General features: G+C 43.7%; 1 protein-coding gene across 11 annotated transcripts in view; it reads left to right on the plus strand.

Annotated features, from left to right (window-relative positions):
- Window positions 1–19,385, plus strand: part of BCAS3 (BCAS3 microtubule associated cell migration factor) — a 590,230-nt gene that overhangs the window by 18,547 nt on the left and 552,298 nt on the right. For all 11 annotated transcript variants that reach the window (XM_014581354.4, XM_014581355.4, XM_025179224.3 and 8 more), the window contains exon 6: window positions 13,623–13,704. In XM_014581354.4, the coding sequence (XP_014436840.1) occupies window positions 13,623–13,704 (82 nt within the window). The remainder of the gene's footprint in view (window positions 1–13,622; window positions 13,705–19,385) is intronic.

The raw sequence follows: 19,385 nt of genomic DNA on the forward strand, positions 1-19,385 counted from the left end.
CAGGTAAAAAAAGAACTGGCAGTTGTCTGTCAGTAACTTGACACACAAAATTATGCTATTCACTTGAGGATAGCATATGTTCTATTAGAAAGGGTAAATACTTCCTCTTAGGGGAAGGGTGGGGAACCTAAAGCTCGGGAGCTACATGTGGATCCGGCTCCAATGCTTAGGGCCCCCCAGCACTGGGGAGTCTGCACTGGTGCCCCCCCTCAGAGCTGGTGCTCATGAAATCTACTAGCCGGGGCCCCACTAGACTGTGGTGCACATGGGAATGTGGGGAGTGTCTTTCTCCTTCTCAGTTGGGGCCATGTCAGTGAGGATTTTTTTTGCTTCTCACCTGACTTTTCCAAGGGGGCAGAGGCCCCTGACTCAGAAAAGTTTCCCCACCCCTGCCTTAGAGCCTGGCTACACTCCTGTTGGGAGTGTGCCTACCAGACTGATATACATGGCCTAGCTCAGCTTCAGGTAGGGTTACTAGGTAGACCCAGCCAAAAAACCGGACACACTTGATCATGGGCGGGGGGGGAGGGCGGGAAGCAGAGCTGGTGGGGGGCGGAGTCCAGGGGCTGCGGGGCTAACCGTGAGGAAAGGGGGGTTGGGAGGGCGGGAAGCAGAGCTGGGGAGGGTCAGGGGCCGCGGGGCTGGAAGGGAGGAGGGGGGCCCGGAGGAAGGGGGGCGGGAAGCGGAGCTGGCGGGGGGGGGGGGAGGTGCAGCCACTGGCTGCAGCCGGCGTCCAATGGCCCGTTACCCCGGCAGGCACTCCCTTGAGTTGCTCGTAGAAGCCGGGCGGGGGAGAGAGGCTGGGAGCCACTCCCTTCACCCGGCTTCTGCATATAACCAGAGGCTCCCAGCTGGGAGGCGGGGCTGCGATTGGTGCTGGGAGCCTCTGGTTTGTGCAGAAGCCGGGTGGGGGGAGTGGCTGGGAGTCCCAGCCAGGTTCCCCTCCCCCCCCCTCCAGCTTTTTGCATGCGACCAGAGGCTCCTAGCACCAATCGTGGCCCTGCCTCCCAGTCACTCCCCTGCCCCTGCCTGGCTTCCATCGGATGCCCAGCCGGGAATTCAGAAAATACCAGATGTTGCACGTGTCCAGTATTGTCTGAATTTTTCTACCGGACAGATGGTGCAAATACCAGACTGTCGGGTCAAAAACCAGACACTTGGCAACTCTAGCTTCAGGTATCATGTTAAAAATAGTAGTGTAGATATTATGGCAGGGGTGTGGAACCTTTTTTGGGCCAGGGGCCATTGGCCCACAGAAAAAAACAGTTCAGGGGCTTCATACAAGTGAGAAGCAAAACAAGCAAAAAAACTCCTCACTGACGTGGACCCCGACTGAGAACGAGAAAGACACTCCCCACATTCCCCTTGTACACCAGAGCCTGGGGCTAGCAGAGTTTTTGTGTGCTTCAGACCCGTAGTGGGGCAGCAGAGGGGCTGGAGCACCAGCACAGGCTCCTCAATGCTGGGTGAAGCCCTGAGCCTCGAGGGGCCGGATCCAAGCAAGCTGGGGGCTGCATTCAGCCCCTGGGCCTTAGGTTTCCCACCCCTGCTATATGGTAGGGGTACAGGCTAGCCACCTGAGTAGGGCCCCAGAGGGTCAGGCTGGTTTGTACTTGGGCAGTAGCCTGTGCCATTGCTTGTACTGCAATGCCCACGTTCCTGTTTCCAGCACACTGGCTCAAGAAATTTGAAAAGAGAAATCTGTACAATTTGATTTTTTTTTTTAGGAGCCCTTTCAGTGTTCTAAAGCAACAGATCCCAAGTTTCAGTGAAAAGCTATATACAGAGGCTATCCTCTGTAGCACTCTGCTGTCTTTCCTCATGCAGCTGGGCCCCTATTCAGCACATAATAAAATAATGTGCTGCAGGCAGTCCAGTTTGCGTCTGAGTGATTATGAAGTGTTTATGACAGCTACTAAGCCGACGCTCTCTGTAATGGTGTTACATTGACTTCTAAACACCTTTGCAGTCTGCCTCCAGGAGTGTGTGTGTCTCGGCAGTCTGAGTGGTTTTACATGAACCTTTCCTTGGAGTAAGATCTTTGACTACCGAAGTGTTACTTTTAAATGGAAGATCCCATTTGATCTGCTTCAAAGGACTGAAATAATGTTTGGACTGCTTGGTGCTGAAGTAGTGGCTGGAGTTCTGAAGTGTAATGTCTAAATCTGTCTTGGATAAGATGTGGAAGGTATCCATCCAAGGGAGTGCTTTTTGATCTTTGTTTTGAAATGGGGGTGGGAAGGTTAAAAGTGTCTTTAAAATACGCCTTTCGAAGTGGGAAGAGATCTGGGATTACATAGAAGTAATGACTACAAGTTCCCATTCAGTAATTGTGCAATGTGGTTTTGTGTTGTGTTTGGAATTTGTTTTCCCTTTGCCCCCAGTCTTGTATTTCAAATTCAATGTCAGAACCAGAAAGCAGTTGGAATTGGTTCCTGCTTAATGTGGTTTACGAGAATCTGTTTTAGATAGTTGCTCCTATTCACAGAAATGGATTTTGGCCGCTTTTGTGGGTGATAACTTTTTTCATTGTACACAGGAGGTTTCAGAAGTAGAAAGTGACATGAATTTAGTCTTTCCTCTTCAGTCAGAACAGTGTTATTAGGCTTTAATTTTCATACATTAGGAATGTTATTGACTGTTCAAAGGGAGCTACATAATAGCAAACATAACATTTAAATAATGTTGTAAAGCAGCGGTGGGGAACCTCAGGCTCGGGTCTGCATATGCCCCCGGCTTGCCTGGATCAGGCCCCTGAGGCTCAGAGCTCTTCTTCCCCCTTCCCCCCCGCCAACTCCGTAGGCTGGAGCACACAAAAATATACGAGACTGGGCCCCCATAGGCTCTGGTGTGCAAGGGGAATGTGGGAAGGGTCTTTCTCTTCCGTCAGGGGCCATGTCAGTGAGGGGTGTTTTTGGCTTCTCACTTGTGTGTGCCCCCCGATTGATTTTTCCTTTGCGTCATTGGCCCCTGACCTAAAAAGATTCCCCGCCCCTGTTGTAGTCTCAGTTTAAGAAACAAATGGCTTTTGGATCAATGGTCCCTCTAATCCAGTGTTTCTTAAACTGTGTTCCATGGCGCACAGGTGTGCTGCGAGGCAGTTGGGGAACAACCATTCAAAATGGCTCCCCTTAAAGGGGGAGGTGCCCTTTTTTTTTTTGGCTCAATAACTCCCCCCCCCCCCTTTTTTTTCCTCAACAAAAAATCCTTGCTGTTCTTCGTAAAAATAAAATTATTGTTTGGTGTTCCTCAGTCTTAAAAAGTTTAAGAAACACTGCTCTAATCTTTTTCCATCCGCGTGCAGATTTTTTCCATTCATGCTGCAGGGGGGCGACACTGCATACACCTTACCAGGGTGGATACCACACTCACAATGCATGCTCCCTATGTGGCTCTCTATGTAAGCAAGCAGTGCTTCTCCATCAATGCTCCTGTTGCTCGCAGTGTAGCTTCCCACTGCCTCCCCAATACTGGAACCTTTTCCCTGCGGCAGCGAAGGACTGTGGCAGCGGGAAAGGCTTGAAAGGGCGGAAGCAGCAAGGAATGATTCCAGCAGCTCCCCGCTGTCTTCCCTTGCAAAACCGTTTGCTACTGTGTATAGTTGATCACCGTGTGGTGTAGAGTATGTGTTTTGCTGTGGTGTGGAGCTACATGTACCTCGTACCCCACTGCCAGGAGTGTACAATGTAAGACACACCTTGTGTTACTAATATTGGTTATTAAAACAAAGGGTTTACATATCTAATTTTACTTTTCCTTGTTAACATGGTTTGTTTACTTATCTGTCCACTTATACATGAAAAGTTGAGTTGTCAGTTTCTAGCCTTTTGACACTTTCATGCTTTTGCTTAATACAAAAGTAATTGGGTTGTTATCACCACAGAGTTTTATTTTTAAATTATAGCTATACATTTGAATTTAAACACTAAAACCCTGGCTGCTTCACCCCCCCCCCCCCCCCCAATTATCTTGTTTGATCGAATTCCTCTACTTCCACTGGATCATGTCAACAAGTAGTTCATAGGGATATCAATAATAACTTAGGTTTTCAGAGAAAGTGGCGATTCTTTTTCCTACAAAATTATCATAATTGAAAATGACATACAAACCCAAAAGGTAGATTTCTGATATCTTACTAGCATTTTCATTAAAAGTGTGGCAGTGTATACTGCAGCTACTGTATACTCATAATTTGCATTTTTATTTTTGTGTCAAATTTCTAATTGATTTTGCCCCCTCCCCCTTCTTTTGGTTTGGTGTACATTTGGCTGCTTTTTTTTTTTTTTTTTTTTTTTGATCATATGAAACCTGTTTTCTATGGTGGGAAAATGTTTTCTTCCATAGAGATCAAGAACCCTTTTCATTTGTAATGGGTTCAAACTGGGATGGCTTAAACAACAGAAGTCTGTCATCAAAAATTAAACAGTGGTCCAGATTGATCCTTGCTCTGCTATACTTGCAGAGTAGTGGCCCAAAATGTCTAAGGGAAGAGGAGGATGGTTTCACTCCCTTTCCTCAATCTGTTCTCATATCAGGAGAAAGGAACCATAGGGAATTGAACTCAAGTTTGATGGATTCTTTGCTTGCAATCTTGCATAGCGCTCCGAGTCTTTAAATATACAACCAACCTGTGTCTTGACTCCTTGGACTGCGGAAGCTGTAGAGTCCCACCACGCCAGCTTGGTGCCATCATTTTTGATTCACCCTTTCTGTGGAAAGAGTACCTGAGGCTGCTTTTAAAGCTTCATTTTCAATTCTTAAAACCTGTTTAGAAATGTTCCTTGCGTTTTGGAATAGGAAAGAAAACCTTTAAGAGCTTGAAAGCTGCCACAGGGACTCACTACTTAGCTGGAGCAAATCCAAAATGGCAGCCGCAAGCATGTTCCTATGCAGGTGCTTTTTAAGAATATAAAATCTATTTATATTTTGTCTGTGTTTGGGACTCTGGGTTGCTCAGGGGATTGGTAATGGGATGTGTAGCTTTTCACCTTCTGGTTGCCAGCTTACAGCTAGCCTAGGTTGGTGGTAAGAAAGTTGTTAGCCATTCAGCTGTATGGCCTGTGCGGAGATTTGTCCCAGTCTAGTTCCCAGCCAGCTAGATTTCCAAGTCAGAAAATCTTGGCCGTCTTTATTGGCAGTCTCTCAGCAAAGTGATGAGGAGTGAATTGGCAGGGACATGCAGCAGCAGTTAAAAAAGCTAGCAATGTTGGGAATAGTTAGGAAAAGTGATAGATAACACAGAAAATGTCCTATTTCCTCTGTGTGAATCATAGGCTAGAATCCTGGAACTGGAAGGGACCTCAAGAGGTCATTGAGTCCAGTGCCCCGCCCTCCCGGCAGGACCAAACACTGCCTAGATCAGGGCTACTCAACACGTGGCCCGTGGGCTGCATGCAGCCCGTGACCCATTTGTTTGCAGCCTGCGGAGCAGTTTCGATTTACGTGGGGCTCAACACTTAGCCCTCGGATAGGATCCTTTGAACATGGCCTCCACTGGGAACATGCTCCACAACAGCGAGGCATCTCCCAAGCGGGGTGAGCACTGAAAGACTCCAGCAGACGAGCTGGCTGGAACAAACTGGTGAAGGGTGTCAGCGTTTCTAGCCCCCAGCAAGGAGGTACTGGGAGCGCCGGGGCATTGTGTGAAAGGATCTGTTTGCATATATAATTGCATATATATGCAACCATACTTAAATTGCGGCCTTCGGCATGTGCTGTGAGTATCATTGTGGCCCCCAGGGCTTCCAAGGTTGAGTAGCCCTGGCCTAGATAATCTCTGATAGATGTTTGTCTAACCCGCTCTTAAATATCTCCAGTGATGGAGATTTCACAACCTCCCTAGGCAATTTATTCCAGTGCTTAACTGCCCTGACAGGAAGTTTTTCCTAATGTCCAACCTTAAACCTCCCTTGTTGCTATTTAAGCCCATTGCTTCTTGTCCTGTCTTCAGAGGCCAAGGAGAACAATTTTTCTCCCTCCTCCTTGTAACATCCTTTTAGGGTACGTCTCCTGGAAAAGCTCTGCCGCGTCCAAGGAACGCATCTGCTTTTCCGAAACAAGTCTGAGAAGAGCACACATTTTGTTGGCATCCCTGTAAACCTCGTTTTATGAGGAAGAAGGGACGTTCCGAAAGAGGGTTTTTTTTCCCCAACATTTGGCCTCATGTAGACTGGCCAAACGTCGGAAAAGCATCTTTCGGAAGAAAAGTGGAAAAAGATAAGCAAATTAAGGTTTGCAATTTGCGTATCTTTTTTCGACTATTCTTTGTAGTGTAGCCATCTCCTTAGATACTTGCAAACCACTATCATGTCCCCTCTCAATCTTCTCTTTTCTAAACTAAATGAAACCAAGGTATGCTTACATCTTGCCCCACCTAAAAAAAGATACACAGATTGCCCCTCCCAGGGTGGGGAACTAGTGGCAAGCACCTCCCCTAGTCTGGCAAATTCCCTTCTTCAGGCTTGGTCAGGTCCTGAGGGTGCCCGACCAAGGAGGTCCAACCTGTATTAGAAATAGAAAAGGGCAACAAAATGATCAGGGTATGGAACCGCTTCCATATGAGGAGGGAGTTATAAGCCTGGGACGTTTCAGCTTGGAAAAGAGATGACTAAGGGGGGATGTGATAGAGGGCTACCCAATTATGACTAATGTGAAGAAAGTAGATAATGACATTTTATTTACTTGTCATAATATAAGAACGAGAGGTCACCAAATAAAATGAATAGGCAGCATGTTTAAAATGAACAAATGGAAGCATTTTTTCACAGAATGCTTAGTCAACCTGTGGAATTGTTTACCAGAGGATGTTCTGAAGGTCAAGACAGACCTGGAGGTTTGCCAGAAGCTGGGGATTGGTGAGAGGGGGCGTATCACTTGATGATTGTCTGTTCATTTCTCCTGAAGTATCTGGCACTGGCTGCAGTCGGAAGAGAGGTACTGAGCTAGATGGACCATTGGTCTGACCCTATGTCTGTTTTTATGAGACTGAGCAAATGTCATTTTCTTCTGGAGATGGTCCTTTCTGGTTAGGATTGGGACACATTAACAGAACAGTGATGATGAAGCTTTACTTGTTGTGTGGATAAATAAGAAATCAGTAACTAGGACTATTCGCTCAGGGTATATCTACACATCAAAGTTATTTCGAAATAACAGCTGTTATTTTGAAATAACTTTCCTAGTGTCTATGCAAGCCAACTGCTATTTCGAAATTAAATCAAAATAGTGGAGGGCTTATTTCGAAATTTGTAAACCTCATTCCACGAGGAATAATGCCAATTTTTCAAAATGGGAGCCTCCAGCCTCAACCAAGAACACGCCTCTTCCCCCCCCCCCCCATCCCTCCTCTGGAGCCCTTAAAGGGGTAGGCTCTGGCTACAGTGCCTGTGCCAGCTCCAAGCCTGTCAGCCCAGAGCCAGCAGTCACTGCCCTTGACCCATTGGCCCCAAAACAGGAGCCAGCTCTGCACTGGCAGCCAGCCCTCCACTGCTCCCCAGGAGCAGTCTGCCAGCTCCCAGGAGCCTGTCAGGGGCTGGAGAAGACAGGTGCCTTCCTGGTCCAGGGCGGAGATCATGGACCTTATTCAGGTTTGGGAGATGCCCCCAACATCCATGATCTCCGCATTAGATGGGGGGAATGCGGCCATCTATGGCAGGATAGCTGCCAACCTGGCCACCAAAGGCCACATGAAAACCCAGGAGCAGGTTCGCATGAAAATCAAGTTGGTTCGGCAAGACCCTGAGCCCTGAGTTTCCCCTCCCCCTTCTTCCCCATGCTTCCCCCTTCTTGCACCTCCCTCTCAGGTTTCCCCTTCCCCTTCCCCTCTCCCACCCTCTCTCCTCCCCTCTCCTGCCTCCTTTCCCCAGTCTCACCAGAGTTTCATTTCCCCCCCTCCCCTGTTTTGTAACATAAAGAGAGTTTGTGTTCATGAAAATACATGTATTTTATATCAGGAAGGGGTGTTAGGGAGGGGTAAGTGGAAGGACGTGAGGGAGGAATGAGGCACAAGCCCCCAGTGGGGCAGACCAGGGAGGCTCTTAGTGCTCCTCAGGGTGAAAGCTTTCCCGTAGGGCCTCCTAGATACTGACAGCCCCCTGATGGACCTCCCGGATAGCAGCCTGCAGAAAGTGCAGTCAGGCTCACAGCTACGTGTCCATGAGAAGCACCAGAGTGCCCAGGGGCAGCTCCGGCTCCATGTTGCAGAGTGCTGTGGTGTCCCAAGTGAGAGCAACCAGAGCATTCAGAGACAAAATGCTTTGCTGTCCCTCATCGAGATAGGCAAGCAAGCAGGGAAACCTGAGAACTGGCTGTCCGGGGGGGTCCCTTTTAAGCACAGGCCTCAGATAATTTGTGTGGCTGCTGCCTGAGGCTAACTCCGATCTGATGCCCTGCCGCACCTGGTTCCGGCCGGCCCTAAATGTGATTCAGCGTCCACTCAGTATGGACATGCTATTTCAAAATAGCCAACTGCTATTTCAAAATGCCTTTTGTGTGTAGATGCATTATTTTAAAATATCTTTTTTTGACATAACTATTTCAAAATTAGATATTTCGAAATAACGCTGTAGTGTAGATGTACCTTCAGTTCTTTCTACAAACCTCAACAAAATTAGAAAAAAGGCTTTGGGTGGGACTAATCTTTTTTGAAACCCAGTTAGTCTAATACAGTGGTTCTCAAAGGGTGTGTCTAGACTACATGCCTCCTTCGACGGAGGCATGTAGATTAGCCAGATCGGAAGAGGGAAATGAAGCCGCGATTAAAATAATCGCGGCTTCATTTAAATTTAAATGGCTGCCCCGATCTGCCGATCAGCTGTTTGTCGGCAGATCGGGGCAGTCTGGACGCGATGCGCCGACAAAGAAGCCTTTCTTCATCGGTACAGGTAAACCTGGTTTCACGAGGCTTACCTGTGCCGATGAAGAAAGGCTTCTTTGTCGGCGCATCGCGTCCAGACTGCCCCGATCTGCCGACAAACAGCTGATCGGCAGATCGGGGCAGCCATTTAAATTTAAATGAAGCCGCGATTATTTTAATCGCGGCTTCATTTCCCTCTTCCAATCTGGCTAATCTACATGCCTCCGTCGAAGGAGGCATGTAGTCTAGACACACCCAAAGGGTGTTTCATTGTCTGTGACCATCTTGCAGTGGGCTGCAGGCTCTGGGCTTGCTCCAGCTGCTACGGGGAGCCTGCACTAGCACTCCATGGCTCTCCCCTGTGATGTTGGAGCACCAGCACCGGCTTTCCATTGTGGTGGTAGGGGCCTTGTGGGTCGGATCCGGCTTGCAGGGGAAGTAAGCATCTCTGTGTGCTGCTGCTTCCCCTGCCCCTGGCTGGCTTTCCCTGCTGCTCCCATTGGCCAGACTCATGGCCAATGGGAGCAGTGGGGGACATGGAGCCAGGTAAGTGCCCTCTATGCCCCTCATGCCCAGATCCCACATCTCCACCCCACTCCTGCCCTCTCCCTTCCTCCCAGACTTCTGCACCCCACCCCTCCACACCCTCTCTCCCATACAGATCCTCCCCCACCCTCAATCCGCTCCTGCACCTTACATCCAGGCCAGACCCCACACTCCCACTTCCTCCTGCATCCATTTTGTCATCATGGATGGTTGGCTGGTAGTCCACAAAAAGGTCTGTGTAGAGTGGGGTGGGCGGTGGGCCAAAAATTTGAGAACCACTGTTTTAATAGATAATTATAAACTGCAAAAGAGACCATAGAGGTTCCCCCTCCAAACAAAGCCAAGGAGTACCCAGGATTTTACTGTTCTGTAGTACATAACAGAATGCTCCCTCCTTTTTGTAAAGCACCTTGAAATTCGAAGGATAAAAACTGCTCAAGAGAATTGAAGATTATTTTATTTTATAGAGGTGTGATACTTCAGAAATGTGGGCACTGTAGCTGATACTGGTGCTGCAATAAGTTTGTTTTTCCCCCTAGTTTTTCTAAACTGCATTTCCAATAAAGTAAGACCAGGATTTGACTAAATAAGATAAGTAAATTGTCATTTGTAATTGCATGACAAAATCTACGGGAAGATGGGAGAACATTTTATAGTCTACCGCTAATTTGTTTTTACCTCCTACCTGATTAGTTGAGCAACATGTGACCTGCCAGTTATGTGAACTACACAGTGACACATATTTAGCTAAGCACTGTGGTGCTGAAATTGTATCCTGCTTAAAGGAGGAGAGAAGGGTATGCTGTAGTTGTGTAAGAATTGGTAACGTCTGATTTCTAATGTTGGCTTTGCCGCTGACTTGAGCAATTCACAACCTTCCTTTTGATTTAGATTTCCCTAAGAGTAAATGGGAAGAATACCTGCCTTCCTTCCATAGGGGTGGAGGACTAATAAGTACATGCTCATACAATACTTTGAAGAGATAAAGCAGCATATCTAGAAAGAACTTGGGCTGGGATTTTCAAGTAAGCCTAACGGAGCTGTATGCCCTGTTACAAATGAGTTTCAGTGGGATTTGAGCACCTAATTCCCTTAAGCTTCTTTGAAAATCCCAGCCTTAAACGTGATCAGCTCATCAGCATCCTAGGCCAAAGATGTATATAAATTTAGTATATTTGCTCTGAGAGCCGAAACTCAGTGAAGTGGGTTTGGCTTCCTTAACTGTTTCTGACTGTTGGGCCTCTTTGGCGCTAGAGCTGATGTTCTGGCATGCTCGAAAAGTAGCACGAGGTGACTGAATTGGGTTATTATTGTATGTGAATCACTTCTTCCGTACTTATGTTAGTCCTTTCTTTTTTGTTTCATTTGTGTGCATGCACATATGTGAACCACTCTTTCATGGTTTGGGGAAAAATACCCGTAACTGCCAATAATAATAGTTTCAAAGTCTTACACTTTCCCACTTTTTTCTTTTTATAGAACTGGTGTGTTCCCACAGACACAAAACCTACTCCTGCCTACGTGTCTGCTTCCTTTTCCTCTAAGGATGTAAAATCCTGTTTAATAAGTTAACTGGTTAAAGGTTAAGTAAAACGGGGAACCCATGGGTGGGGAGGCCACTGCAGGTCGGGCTGGGCTAGAGTGGCCCCCTGACTCCCCAAGCTTCTCCTGCCTCAGGCGCAGTAGGCCTGGCCAGGCTGGAGCGGCCCCTGCCCCTCTCTGCCTGAGGCACGGCAGGCCTAGCAGGACTGGAATGCCCCTTCTTCCCTCCCCATTCTAACCCTCCACATTATCATAGAATACTGGGACTGGTTGCTTCCTTTCTAACCACTCCCTATTGGTGCCTTTTTCCATGTTGCCCATTATGCTTGGGACAGGCACTCTTGTTTTCTCTCCCTCTTTTCCTTTCCCTCCCACCTCCTGGAAAACAAGAAAACTGATTAAGTCTCTGGAGGGAGTAAGGGGGAGAACTAGCTTCACCAGTTTGACTTTCATCCAATCATTTGGCTTATAAATAACTTGATTCCCAAGGGTTTTGGAGCAGAGATCATTCTACCTGCTCCAGGAGAGGCAGCACACTGTCCTCAAGTTACTAATTGGTTCAATCTGAAATTATTCTGAATAAAGTAGAATAATTAAAAATGTATGTACTATACAGGTACTTCCACTAAATGGCAAAGCAGAATCTGTGGTGTTGATAATCTAGCTAATACAATAAGAGCAGGCTAGATTAAAGATCTGAATCTCATATTTCTTAGATGGGTTTTATAGCCATCTGTATCAGGAATATTTCTGGTTACTTAATTGGTATAATTCCTGACTCATTCACTGTGAGATCAGAATAGGCTCCATATTCCTGGGAAGAAATGCAAAGACAAATATTTCCCCAAATTTTTCACCTGTCCTGAATGCTATTTTAAATTGAAGGAGGACAGTAAGTGGAAAATTGAAGTAAGGATGTTGGTATCCATAGTTTAATGATAAAAGGGTGGAGTGTTTATTATAGTAAGCATAGCACTTGCATAGAGTATTTATAAGAAATAGATGCTTCAAGGGGATAAACAGGCGGAGAATAACATACATAATCTATAACGATGATGATAAACTGTAGTTGCAACAAAATGTGACTTGGTCTGTTGCTCAAATAGCGGATTTTTATTTTTCCAACTTGTCATCTAAACTGGAGGAAGTAATTGAAGAAATATAAAAAGACATTCAAAGAGCGTTGCGTTAGATTTATGGTTTAATATTTATCAAGTTATGAGGTATTTCAAATTCTATGCATTTCTGATATTGTAAAATGCTTGTTTGGCAAACTCTCTTCCAAATATAGTACGCCAACATGTTGGTTAAATTTTTAGCTTCATTACATCTGTTTTAAGTTCTTGGTTATTTGGAAATGAGTTTCATAATGTTTGCCATTTTCCTGAAGTTTGACATTCCATATCGGATCCATTACCGAGCAGTTATGAAAATACATTGTGACCAACCATTTACAGGAAGTCTGGAAATTCTTCTTAACTACTTCTGATTTTAATCTCTTCAAGATTTCTATTAGTGACCGACAATTAGTTTGACTTCCTACTTTTGAAACAATTTTAATGCTAATATTTCAAGTTCTCTGACCCTTTAAACCCAATATTTGATTTTTCTTAATCAGTGATTAGTTTGCTTCTTCTAATAAAACATAAACTGAGTAGAACAAACTGTTAATCAGTGGCTAAGCTGAGGACTTGTATCTTCTGAAATGTCTACAGTATGCTTATGAAAGTTGCATGGCGCTGTGGAATTTCACATAGCCTAATGGAAGACCTACATTTCTTCATGTGCATGTCCTCTATTGCTATAATTGGTCAATTTATTTTTAAAGACTTCTAAAGTGTCTTCTGTAAGGGAAGAGTTTATAAAATAGATTTTTATATTTTTTTTGAGCTAAGGTGGGTTTGAGGATTCTTGGGTAGAAAGGAAATATCACTTTTGGGACAGCAAGCTGGAACAGGTCTTGGATAAACCAGAACTTAACTTAGTATGTGAAATACATAAGTTTACTGAGCACATATGGAAATTACCAAGCAAGTGAAGAAAAACACTTCCCCATAGATTTATTTTTAGTGATTTTTCCTTTTTGCCTCTGATTTGTTGGAGTCCCAACATAGCTCCAAAGAAAAGCTACAGCTCATTTAGGAGCTTGAGATATAGTTTTTGCACTGATTTAATGAAGATGAGTTTTTAAAAACAAATAAATTGGTCAGTTGCCTAGTGTAGATGCAGTTGTATTGTTGCAAATATGTTTACAGCCTAAGTAACTGTGAGACAATTAACCTGAATATCCCTTGTGGCTTCAACGACTATTAGTCAGACATCCTGTAACTCTGCTACAGCACCAAACACAAGAACACCTCAAAACTCTGCAAAATGTGTGAAAGTGTACTTTGTGGCTGGTAGGGATGTATAATGCAATTTAATTAGTTAACCCGTCAAACCTTACGTTCAACCGATTTAGCAGGATCCCGCAGGCTCCCAGCCACCAGCCCTGCGGGGCTGTCGGTTAACCGGTCACCGGTAAGCATTACCTAGTTAAACAGTTACCCATTCACATCCCTAGCGGAAGGAATGGTAAAGTTTAGGAAATTATACTTTAGTGAATTTGATATGGGAGGAAGGAAGTTTTTCTGGTTTATGAAACAAAGTAACGTTCTTTACATTGTTTATAATTATGCAGATCAGTGGTGAAGCACAGGAACTTTTTTCCGTTCGACACGGCCCAGTTCGAGCTGCACGAATCTTGCCTGCTCCACAAATCAGTAAGTATGCTGTTGTGACATAGTTCACAGCTAAATGTATGTTTTCTTCTACTGTACTTACTAAATGAGTCAATATTTTTTTCTTTGAATGCTTTATTTGAATCTTTGTTATACACTGCTGTGTCAGTTTTCTATTTGAGAAACTAGCAGATTTACCCAGCATTGCCTGGGTTCTTCAGGGCAGAGGGCTGGTGGTGGGGTGTGTGTGTGTACAGGAGTCAGGGCAGGGCCTTGGTGATGTGGGGAGAGGGACAGTGCAGGAGACTGGGGATGGGGAAGCGCAAGAGTGAGGTTGGGGGGTGAGGAGGGGCTCAGGGCAAAGGATCCCATCCTGCACAGGGATTCTCTCCCCTCCCCACCCCCCCAACCACTAGGGACCTTTTTTTCCCCTTTCCCCTCAGTCCTTCCAACCCCTGGAGTAGGCAAAGAGTTTGGGGAAGGGTGGATACTTTACCGATGTGCTGGCAGGCAAGATGGTAGAGCCCCAGCCCTACTCGCCACTTGTTTGGTGGTAAGGCTGTCCCAGTGAACATTGCAGGATAACTCTCCCCCTCAGGCTCACTGCCCCCAGTGACCATTGCATCCCTCTGAACAGTAGCCCCTCCCTTTGCATTTTACGGAAAACAATCCTTTTCCTGGGGCTTGACCATGCTTGAAGTTAGGAGAACAGGAAGGTGCATGCCACATTTGGTGGCCCTAATTCTTACTGTTTATAAGGAGTTCTGACAGCTGCAGACACTTATTTTAATTTCGTTTAAAATAAGTTAAAGTTTCACAGCAAGGGTTTCTTTTTTTTTTTTTTTTTTTTTTAAATAAACTAATATCACTGTTCTTTGATTTTTCACATCCATTTGTTCCATGCTCCAGTCTTGACTTGGAGTCTGTTTCCCGGACATTTTTTTTGTTACTTTGTGTTATCTGAGAGTGATATAAGTTTACCAAGATAACTGCTTGTTTTTTTTTAAATACTTGAGCATAACTTGTTCAAGTTAAGAACTAACTGTGAGTTCTAGAGCTGCACAGGAGGGCGTCTTCTGTGGACTTTTTTTCCCCACTAGATTTTGGTCTGTCTCAAAAATGTGTCTTTTTCTCTAAACGCTCTTGATTTTTTTTCCCCCCTCCATGATGCTGAAGTAATTTAATTTTCAACTCCTCTTTTTACCCTGGGTGCTGCTTTCTCTGTAAGTTGGAGAGCTGTTGTATGTTTTAAATTTCATAGAGCATTCCAGAGACTTTTATTTTGAAATCACTAATAAGAAACTGAAATACTGTTCTGGGAGTTATTCAAGAGCTAAAGCGACAAGGAGTCCTGTGGCACCTTATAGACTAACTGAAGTGTAGGAGCATAAGCTTTCGTGGGCAAAGACCCACTTCGTCAGATGCAGATTCAAGAGCTAGTTTGTTTTTAAAGCCCATCTTATATCACCTGAACAACTTTAGACTTAATACACTTAGAATCGTAGATTTATAGAATCGGAGGACTGCCAGGATCCTTGAGAAGTCACTTGGTTCAGCTCCTACACTCATGGCAGAAGTAAATACTATCCACACCAGAAGTGGCCAACCTATTAAACAAAGAGAGCCGAAATAGCGGCAGAAAATATGCGAGAGCTGCACCAGAATTGTTGAGGGGGAGGGGAAAAAAGACGCTGCCCCTTTAAAAACTGTGGGTTAGGCTTTTTCACCACATCAGGCTCTCGCTGGTTGATGCCATCTTGCTGATGCCATTTTGCTGCACCAGATGGCTCCCCTGGAGCCAGGGGCCGTTTGTAGGGGCCCATGGGGCGGCTTTGTGAGCCGCAGGGGAGGCTTCGTGAGCCACACTTTCAGGGGAGAAGAGCCGCGGATTGTCCACCCTGATCTACACCATCCCTGACAGGTGTTTGTCTAACCCAGAGTTTCCCAACCTATGAGTCGGGACCCAAATATGGGTCGCCATTACATTTCAAAAGGGTCGCCAAGTTTCTCCCCAGGTGGCTTCGCCCTACCTCCTCCCCACGTTTTTTAATTGCCTTGGGTCACCAAATCTTCCTGAATTGTCAAAATGGGTCCCCATCTGGAAAAGGTTGGGATCTGCTGGTCTAACCTGATCTTAAAAATGTCCAGTGATGGCCTTTCCTCAGCCTCTCTAGCCAATTTATTCCAGTGATTAACTAACTTGATGGTTAGAACGTTTTTATGCATGTCTATCCTAAATTGCCCTTGTTGCAGTTTAAGCCCATTGCTTCCTATCTTATTCTTGGAGGTTAAGGAGAAGACTTTTTTTCCCTCCTCCTTGTAACAACTTTTTATGTACTTGAAAACTGTTCTGTCCCCTGCTCCGTCTTCTCTTCTCCAGACTAAACAAACCCAATTCCTTCAGTCTTTCCTTGTAAGTCATGTTTTGTAGATCTTTAATCACTTTTCTTTCTGGACTTTCTCCAGTTTGTCCACATCGCTCTTGAAATGTGGCGCCCAGAACTGGACACGATACTCCAGTTGAGGCCTTGAGAATCATGTATACAAAGAAATAACTGTAGACAGTAGGATGCCTTACTACTGCCAATTAGACAGTGTAAATAATATAGCATACATTAAATTCAAGAAGACATTTAGCTTTTGTAAAAGTAAGTAGGTTTGCCAAAAAATGCAAAGGTTATTTTTTCAATTTCCCATATAGGGTAAAATACTAAGTATTTTCTAAACCTTGTAATATTATAACATTCCACCCATAAGCCCCAAAATATCAGCTATTGCCATTTTTTCTGGTATTAAAACACTATGTTACTTTCCCTTTCCAATCAGGAAAAAAGTGGAATGAGAATCCTTTGTAGTTCCTTATAGTTTGAGCAGAGAGAGCTTTTAATTTGTTCCTCTTTTTGCTTATTTTAAGTAAACCATTTTCAAACAAATTGACCTTTTCAGTGTTTTGAATTTTTGACATGTCTCTTAATGTACAAATAGCCACCTCCTCTCTTACAGATTATTTAAAATGTGGTTTTATCAAGTTCTGAGACCAGCTGTCTTGCTTGCTTGCTCAACTTGATTGTTTCAGAAATTCTGAGTAACCCCCTGGAAGAGTTTACTGAAAAATTGAAGCAACTATGCATAAACAAGCAAATCCTCTTAAAAATGGAGACTATTCAACCCAAATACAAGCAATTCCCAAATAGCAGGCCAGTTCACATTTGCTTATAATTATCTCCAGTACTTTGAAAGGGGAACTTCTATGCTCTCAGAAGACAGAACCGGCATATTAACATTTTAACTTGAGATAGCTAATAGAACGAGAGAGCTTCATTAAAACATCAGATGCGCTTGTCTTGTCTTTAACTATTTTTGTTTATTTGCTAATTATCAGTTAAGAAAGTCTAGTTTAGAATTAAGAGCCTGACAATTTATCCACCAGGATCCCATTGCACTTTTTATAAGAGCATGGCGCATTACCCTGTTAGGGTACATCTACACAGCAGTATTACTTTGGAATAAATGATGTTATTCCAAAATAACATAGTCTGCGTCACCACTACAAGCAGTTATTTCAACATAATGTCAAAATAATGGTGAGCTGGAGGACTTCTTAACCCTAATTTGACAAGGAGTAAGGGAAGTTGGAGGAAGAGTGTTCTACCTAGGACTTCCTGCTGTGCAGACCGCGCCAAAAGCCAAAATAAGCTATTTCGACTTCAGTTACACAATGGACGTAGATAAAGTTGCGTAGCTTATTTTGGCTTTAGCCTTGCTGTGTAGACGTGCCCTTAGTGTCCTTCCTGGCTGAACTTCAGTTTGTCCAATCTCAGTGGGAGAAGCTACTCTCCTGCATACAGCTGCTGAGTAGCGCTTCTTGTGTAAAAAGGCTGCCACATTTCACTACATTGGACCTAAATTGAGCCCTTATTTACTTTTAAGGTCGGGGATAAAAGGGGGGGGGGGAAAGTAGTATACAAGTTAGGAATCTATGCAAGAGTGTCTTGATAACTCTGTCAGAATTGTTAGCAGAGCTTCTCCTGCACAGAACTCTAGAGTAAAGTTTAAGATCTTAAGTTCAGTTAAAATATTAAAACCAGAATGGAACATGTTCGAACAGTATCAATCTATGGTTAGAATTTAATACTTTAAATATAAAGTTTGTACCGGGTTCTTCTAAGAGTACACTTGAAAAATACTGTCAATTTTTTTCTTTATGGGAACATTATCAGGTTATAATTAGCTGACCAGTTACAGCTATTTTGCTCTTGTCTGTGTCATCAAATATTAGATCTTTTTCAAAAAAGGAGAGAAATGTAACCACAAGCAAAGGAAGCAATGGTTCACATTCCAGCAAGTTCTGTTTTTTAGTGAAGGCAGAAAAATGCTTTGTGTTATACAGTCTCACAAGCATACTACACTACTATTTTATGAATTCTGTTGGGCAATTGTTCTCTCTATAAACTGCTTATACAGTATTTAGCATTTAACTAAGATCATTACTACATCTGAAAGCTATTCAAATGAGTTCATATTAAATTAAGCGAAACCTTTTAAAAACATGTTTTGGTGTCTTTTTACGTGGTTCTGCATAACCTTTGATTACAAATATGCAAATGTATTATTGACCAATATCTTGAATTAGACAAAAGTAGAACTGTAATAAGAGGCCTTAGATAACTAACACACATAAGCTTTAATGATTCTGAACATAATAAAATGAATTTGGAAAAGAGAAGCTGATTATTAATGCTCAAACACTGTTTTACTGTAAAGATGTCAAAAGGGAATTGTTGAATGTGAGGCTTGTGGTGGATGAATTTGGCACGTTCCTAGAAATAGATCTCAGTTTGGGATAAGAAACTCATTCCCAGGTGTGAAAGGAAAAGTTCATGATTTTAACTCACTTTTTTCAGCTGCGTAATTTAGTAGTGTGGATTATTTTATTAAAGTACTGTAATCCATTGATGTTTAATTCTCTGCTGCATGATGTCGTTCACAGTATAACATAGCACTGCTTTCAAAGAATGAAAGAAGACCTCCTCAAATCTTATTTAATATGTTACCTGGCAATGTGTGCCTGTGCATTTTAACATTTCTATTATTTGAGTACAGGAACAAGCCTTCAGCATCGAATCAGTTTTGACATGGTACTTTCAAACTTTGAGAAGTGTTTAAAATGTAAATATTTTTTAAAAAGAAACTATATTTTTCCAGTCTTTGATCTAGTTCACTAACTCATTTGAAAATTGCTATCTTTAAGAAAAATGGGTCCTGAATTAGACTGTACTGTGCCCTTTTTCCATTTCCTTATTGCTCAAATGTATAAAAAAATACAGAAGATGACTTGTTCTTAGTCTGTCTATATTTATTCATATTATTTTGATTTGTGCATATTTTTAAAGTTAGTATCTGAATTCCCTTTATGTGATTTCACTTTGCCAAATACATAGACATTTATTGTATTCTCTAAACTTGCAGCACTGTAGTTGCTAACTTTAAAGCACAGAGAGAAAAATCTTGTGCTAGTAATAAGTACCAGGGATATAGTTCACAGAAAGTCTGGACACAGGTGACTTCTCATGCTCAAAATGTGGCAAAGCTTAAGCTTCAACATATTTTCTTTAGGAGCATATTTCAAAGGCAAGCTCTACTATTGCAAACTTCTGGATCCCTTGAGTCTTGTCCTTGAGACAGACAGATGAACTGTGAATGGTGGAATATAGGAATTGTAA

The sequence above is a fragment of the Pelodiscus sinensis genome, chromosome 21 (genome assembly GCF_052426305.1).
Source record: "Pelodiscus sinensis isolate ZL-2025 chromosome 21, ASM5242630v1, whole genome shotgun sequence".
NCBI classification, from domain to species: Eukaryota; Metazoa; Chordata; order Testudines; family Trionychidae; genus Pelodiscus; species Pelodiscus sinensis.